Raw genomic sequence first — 7402 nt, 5'->3', positions numbered from 1 at the left:
TCTGATTTCTCTGTGTGTGTGTGTGTGTGTGTGTGTGTGTGTGTGTGTGTGTGTGTGTGTGTGTGTGTGTGTGTGTGTAAGTAGAAAAAACATGACTCACCCTACTTGTAGAGAAACGCCAATGTCATCCTCCTCTCGTTCATGCTGACGAAACGGTCTATGACTCTGTCATACAGTACACGCTTTTAGTTTTGTTGTTCTTGGCTACCTGGCTAAAACGCTTGCTCGCTAGTCTAGCTTCCTTTCATGGGCAACGATGAGCCAACTAGTTAAGATTAGCGTACTACATCTAACTACATATTGAACTTCCATCCTCACAATTTATGAATTTATGTTTGGATCAGAATTGCCGTTTTAATCATTGGCCAGTACGGAAAATTAAGTAAAACCACAAGTCCAAATCCCTATCTCCATACATGGCAAATTTAGGGAAGGGTCAATTTTAGCTAGCTGGATAGCCACCGGAGGACAACGACACAACGAGATACAAAAATGCAAGTTTTTTGTGACAATGACATTTTGCTTTTGATGTGATTAGTGTGAAGCCAAATCCAAACTGGCTTCCCTTGACACTTTTTTTGGGTGCACGAGGACCATTCACAGTTGAGCTCACTCAGTTTAAATCAACGCTGATTTGCAATTATTTTATACTTTTTTTATCAAGGAAGACCAAATGCTCACTGGCTTCCCTTGCATTCAATGGGATTATTTTTAACCTAAACTTGTCGCCTGCCTTCCAGGCTTTGGGACAACGACTCCCATTGTTAAGGCGGAGACATGAGCATCTCGTCATTATACAGTGCATTTGGTAATTATTCAGACCCCTTTACTTTTTCCACATTTTGTTACATTACAGCCTTATTCTAAAATTGATTAAATTGTTTTTTTTTCTCTCATCAATCTACACACAATACCCCATAATGACAATGACATAATTGCAGGAAATTTGTGATAAATTCACAACATTTTCTCTCCGCCCCATGGGAAAATGTGTAGAATTACCAAAAAGTTACTTTAAAAAAACGTAGAGGCTACTTCTGTCAAGAGGAAGGCAAAAAAAAAAAATTGCACGTGAAGGGGGGGTACCAAATCTCGCTTAGGGCCCAAAATGCTATAGCTGTCCATGCTATACACTCGCGAACTGAAAGCATATGTACAATTTATTGGTTAGAGAGAGGTCTCAAATATCACCTTCATTTGTATGCCCTGTAGCTTTATCATCGCTGCAAAGTTGGTTCCTGTTTCAGTCACTTCTTTGGCCATGTTCGCATGGGTCTAACAAAAACACCTTAATGACTGGTTGACATATGGAATTGTTTTAAGAAGGTCACACCAAGGATCATTTAGTTATTTGATTTAGAATTTTAGGACCCCTTTAGGTCTAATTCTGATTTGAATAAAATATTTGATGAAACATTTTCACCCATATTTCACCTTTCCATAGAGAGATCATATTAATGTGTAGCCCAAACTGTTCGGACAATACAAACAGAAGTTGGCAGATCAGCAGTACCGACTTCCGACGTGTCCCGTGACGCAACCCAAACCGTTCAAAAGCTACAGACGTTTTCGTGAGATTACTGATTTTCAGGATGTCTCCTAGTCTGACAAACACCGCTGTAGCTCGGCCACCTTCCACCGCAGATGCGGAAGGCCGCCATTGGCAGATGTGGTGGATTGAGATGCAGCCAATGCAAAATGTATGCTAATTAGATTTACGCGGGGGGTGTGGACATCGACTCTAGGTTAAGAAGAGAAATTGTAGAAATAGATGGGGTTTATGATTGTGGCTGTGGTAACTAGTGATGTTAGTTACTAGTTACATGCAGCGTACCAGAGCAGTTCTTCCCCTGTCAGGAGAAATGGTTATGCATATTAATATGTTAATTGCATGCAAATAAAGGTTGCTTTGCTACCACACCCACAACGGAAGCACAATCATGGTCTCAGATTTACAGGTGGAGGACTTCTGTGAGAGGTCGCTGTTGTGCCTGAATTCGACTTAAAACCAACAAGGAAGTCTGCTGACCAATGGAATTGTTCATACCATGGATCATTTAGATATTTGATTTGGAATTTTAGCACCCATTTATGTATCAAAAATAAAATAATAATAAATAATTGGATAAAATATTTAATTTGGCCTTTACTACTATAGCCCATACTACTATAGCCCATATATATATATACTACTATAGCCCATATATATATATACTACTATAGCCCATATATATATACTACTATAGCCTATATATATATCTACACAGTACCAGTCAAACGTTTGGGCACACCTACTCATTCAAAAATAGAAAATAGTAAAAATTAAGAAAAACCCTTGAATGAGTAGGTGTGTCCAAACTTTTGACTGGTAATGTATATTTTGACTGGTAATGTATCTTTTGACTGGTAATGTATCTGTTGACTGGTAATGTATCTTTTGACTGGTAATGTATCTTTTGACTGGTAATGTATCTTTTGACTGGTAATGTATCTGTTGACTGGTAATGTATCTTTTGACTGGTACTGTATCTTTTGACTGGTAATGTATCTTTTGACTGGTAAAGTATCTTTTGACTGGTAATGTATCTGTTGACTGGTAATGTATCTTTTGACTGGTAAAGTATATTTTGACTGGTACTGTATCTTTTGACTGGTAATGTATCTGTTGACTGGTAATGTATCTGTTGACTGGTAATGTATCTGTTGACTGGTAATGTATCTTTTGACTGGTAGTGTATCTGTGTGTTATTATAATTTTTTGGACACAAAACTACCTCCATACTTCCATTAATTTGTATGCGTTACCTTTAGACCAGTCTCAAGACACTTGTGGGGGTCATAGGGCAAAACGGAGAACACCATCATGTTTGTGAGAGTCTTCCCTTTCTTCAAGGGGGGGGGGGGGGGGGGGGTCATATTAGTTTGTAGCCCGGATGCTACAGACAAAAGTTGAGACATCAACGTTACTGACTTCAGACGAGTCCCGTGACACTTGTAGGGGGTCGTAGCGCAAAACAGACAACACCATTGTGTTTGTGAGAGTCTCCCCTCTGTAGGGGAGAAGGCCGATCTTAGAGATGTCACCTGGTCTGACAAACAGTGCTGTAGCTCTGCCACTTTCCACTGCAGATGCGGAAGGGCGACATGCGGTGGATGCGGTGGATTGAGACGCAGTCCATGCAAAAAAGCAGATATCTCCAGTTTAAACTGACAGATTTTGTGGCAGATTTATTTATTATGTTACTTATATGGACGCACCGGTGCATCAATAGACTCTAAGGGGTTAAATAATCTAAATCAACAAAACATACTGTAGCAATCTTTGCTATCCCTATTGGCGGGATGCGTAGGTGGTTTGCCTTTCACTCTGGAGACCCAGGTTCGCTTCCAGCTCCCTCCGTTCGCTACATTGGTGTCAGAAGTGGGATGGTGGCTGTGAGGCAGTCGGAACACATGGCCCCAATGTGTGAGGGGCGCTGAGGTTAGTCGAAGCACGTGCCTTCCCGTTTGTAGGAGGCAGTCTAGTGATTCTCGCCACGTTACAATTAGTTATCCAGCCATCTTACCAGCACCAGCTAGCTTTCTAGCAGGTTGTTTAATGAAGAAGATATATATTTTTTAATGAATATGTTCACTATGTTTGTGAGATTAGAACAACTTTCCAATGATAAATATAGCTAGTTATCTACAAAAACAGAATCATACAATTAATCACCCACAAATTGCTCACTCACCGTAACAGCAGATTGGTCAAGTGATCCTTTTAGAGCATGCAGCAGGTTTGAAATATAATGTAAGCCCCGCCCTCGTAATTGAGTCAACCAACCACATTAATTCTTCCATTGGGGCAGAGCTGTCTTCATGCCCGTGTTCACATTTAGTCGGGAAATCGTAAATACGGCCTTCCTACTGGGATAAATGCACGTGAACACCCCTCCAACTTGTCGTTACGACTAGGAAACTTGGCAGTGATCTCTTTCCCACATGCTGAACACGGACTTCACGCACCACAAACATGACCGTGATTTCGGCTGTCAATGGGGAGAACGGTTCTTGCGTTCCTTCTGAGCTCCGAGCACGTGAACGCTCCAAGTAGTTCCTCCCAAGTAGAAAAGTCGTCCCTCCGATCACTCCGACAGGACGTGAACGCGACATAAGTACATTAGTCATGACATTAAATGAGCACCTGCACAAAGCACTAGCTAAGCCTGTAATAGTGTCTTTACATAAACGCAGCACTAGCTAAGCCTGTAATAGTGTCTTTACATAAACGCAGCACTAGCTAAGCCTGTAATAGTGTCTTTACATAAACGCAGCACTAGCTAAGCCTGTAATAGTGTCTTTACATAAACACTCTAAAAGGTGCATTGTTCTAATTCTTTAGTATACACAACATTAATCAGCTATAGCTGACAAATAACTAGAAAAACAACATCTCCCAAATGTAAACAAATGTGAAAAAAAGGCACGATATGTTGAGATCAGTCCTCCTCCAGAGTAGTGAGACCAGCAGGTGGACACACACGGTCTCGAGCTGAGGACCCCATTTATACTCAAGTCAATGCCACCAACCTGACCTGTATTTAAAGGGACAATGCCGTCTGTACTGCTGACCCATATTTCAACTCATTCGGGTGGAGCAGTCAACCCCTTTAATGGTTGAGTGTCCGGTAGAAGACTGCTGCCATTATAATGACAACGATGCAGAGGAATGCCAGAAAGCCCACTGCCACCCCAAGTCCTGTAGAAGTGTCTGAGTTGTCGCTGGCCGTCTCCTGTTCTTTTATTGCCACAACTCTTTCTGCTCTGATGGTGATCGGAGTAGAGCTAATGGTTGTGTACCCTGTCACTCCATCTACAATTTCGGGAACAGCACTCCTTCTCCTCCGGTTGTTACATTGTTTAAGAGTACTGCAGGTGCTCTCCTCACAGAGACGGGTGATGCAGTGGAGGAAGTAGGTAGACATCATCTCATTTGGTTGCTCCGTGAAGCGGAAGGCCGGGAAGGAGAAACAGGCACGTTGACTCTCTCCGTTCTCTTTGATGACGGTAAACGGGTCAACGTTGCAAGGGACAAACAGGTTGAAGATAGTGGAGTTGTCACTGTCGGGTTGTGGAGAAACGGAGGCGTAGCATTGGTCGAGGAACACATGGTAATGAGAGGTCAGGTTGGTGGCTTGGACTCGAGTGTAGATTTCGGTCCTCAGCTCAAGACCCTGTTTCGGAATGATTAAGGGCGAAATGTAGTCGTCATCACTGAAAAGATTAAGACTCAAAGTGCTGATGAAAGTACCATTGTTGTCCTTAACTGCAATGGAAGATGCAGACGTATCAATCTGGGTGTTGTTGATCAGGTACTCTAGAGGATAGGAGCAGGAGTAATAATACTTCAGCTCTGTGTTGTAAGTGACTGGCCCTGTGGTGGGATCATATGATCGGACCAACCCGCTGATGTTGACTGTCTGGAGGTCGGAGAAGTCAGAGAATATTCCTGTGCCTGGAGCACTGGTTGTCCTGAAGAGGCTGCCACAGGAATTGGTTGTGTTGAGGGGGAATTCAAACCTCACGACAGGTGGAATCACACTTTGATCTAAGGTTCCCTTGCAGGCTGGGCCATTCATGACGTGGTTGAGGATGAGCAGGGACTCGTTGTAGCCAGTGTATATGGCTGGGCAGATGAGGATAGCCAGACCAATAGATTTGGTTCCACAAGTTACCGAGATGTCAGTGTATTGTGGCCGTCTTAAGTTTGTTCCACAGTCAATGAATTGTAGTTGACTATTCTTTGCGATCATCATGGCAAAAAGTAAAAAGCTGAGAAGTTTCATTTTTGCGTTCCTTGCTGTGTTCATATCTTGACTGTCCTGCTTCATTACAGTTGCTCTTATAGCCAGGGCTCCTTCTTGGGATAGGGCAGAAATAAGGTCAATGTTGCTCTGCGTATTCAAACGATTACATTGTGTTGAGGGTGTCACACAGAGAAAATGTCCTATTTCTTTTGTCAATGTTCTTTAGGTTCCCTTGGGCTGATATGATGTTTCATGGAGTGTTGAATGTAAACAAAACCGTTGTTGGCCTCATTTTGACTCCCAACAATACCCTGTTGACCTTTCTCATGACCCAGTGTGGTCATAAGAGAGCAGACAATGACCCAGAAGTTGAAGTTCTAGTCTGTTTATAAATCACATACACATGATTTAGGTGGAGAACAGTGCCATGAAATTCTGACTTGCAGGTTCACCTCGACAATGGAACAACAATCGAAAAGTAATTAAGTGAATAAAATAGTACAAAAAAATAAAAGCTAAATGAATAAAAATATGATACAAAATTAGCTAAAATAGTATGTGGACACCCATTCAAAAAGTATGTTGACACCCATTCAAATTAGTGGATTCGGCTATTTCAGCCACACCCATTGCTGACAGGTGTATAAAATCGAGCACACAGCCATGCAATCTCTATAGACAAACATTGGCGTTAGAATGGCCCATATTGAAGAGCTCAGTGAGTTTTGGTATTTGGTATTTTATTAGGATCCCCATTAGCTGTTGCAAGAGCAACAGCTACTCTTCCTGGGGTTCCACACAAAACTTGAAACATAATACAGAATGACATAATACAGAACATCAATAGACAAGAACAGCTAAAGGACAGAACTACATTTTTAAAAAGGCACACGTAGCCTACATATCAATGCATACACACAAACTATCTAGGTCAAACGTGGCATCTTGATAGCATGCCACCTTTCCAACAAGTCAGTTTGTCAAATTTCTGCCCTGCTAGAGCTGCCCCGGTCAACTGTAAGTGCTGTTATTGTGAAGTGGAAACGTCTTGGAGCAACAACGGCTCAGCCGCGAAGTGGTAGATCACGCAAGCTCACAGGATGGGACCGCCGAGTTCTGAAGCATGTACAAATCGTCTTCCAATTCATCCCAAAGGTGTTTGATGGGGTTGAGGTCAGGTCTCTGCGGAGGCCAGTCAAGTTCTTCCACACCGATTTCTACAAACCATTTCTGTATATACTTTTGTTTGTGCACAGGGGCATTGTCATGCTGAAACAGGAAAGGGCCTTCCCAAAACTGTTGCCACAAAGTTGGAAACACAGAATCGTCTAGAATGTAATTGTATTCTGTAGCATTAAGATTTCCCTTCAGTGGAACTTAGGGCCCTAGCCCGAACCATAAACTTTCCCAGACCATTATTCCTGCTCCACCAAACTTTACAGTTGGCACTATGCATTCAGACAGGCAGCTTTCGTCTGGCATCTGCCAAACCCAGATTAGTCCGTAGGACTGCCAGATGGTGAAGCGTGATTCATCACTCCAGAGAATGCGTTTCCACTGCTCCAAAGTCCAATGGCGGCAAACTTCACAACACTCCGGCCGACGCTTGGGAT

At 42.5% G+C, this 7402-nt stretch overlaps 1 protein-coding gene across 1 annotated transcript; it reads right to left on the bottom strand.

The window, feature by feature from the left end:
* Window positions 1–4652: 4652 nt before the first annotated feature.
* LOC120039097 (zona pellucida-like domain-containing protein 1) lies at window positions 4653–5795 on the bottom strand. The gene has a single exon (XM_038984625.1). It carries the CDS (start codon window positions 5793–5795, stop codon window positions 4653–4655), a length of 1143 nt encoding a protein of 380 aa, XP_038840553.1.
* Window positions 5796–7402: the final 1607 nt, after the last annotated feature.

This window comes from Salvelinus namaycush, unplaced genomic scaffold (genome assembly GCF_016432855.1).
Source record: "Salvelinus namaycush isolate Seneca unplaced genomic scaffold, SaNama_1.0 Scaffold253, whole genome shotgun sequence".
In the NCBI taxonomy this organism is placed as follows: domain Eukaryota; kingdom Metazoa; phylum Chordata; class Actinopteri; order Salmoniformes; family Salmonidae; genus Salvelinus; species Salvelinus namaycush.
This window is presented reverse-complemented; position numbering and strand designations above follow the sequence as displayed.

Coding starts and splice junctions, on each gene's coding strand:
- LOC120039097 (XM_038984625.1), bottom strand. CDS start 5,795: ATGATCGCAAAGAATAGTCAACTACAATTCATTGACTGTGGAACAAAC.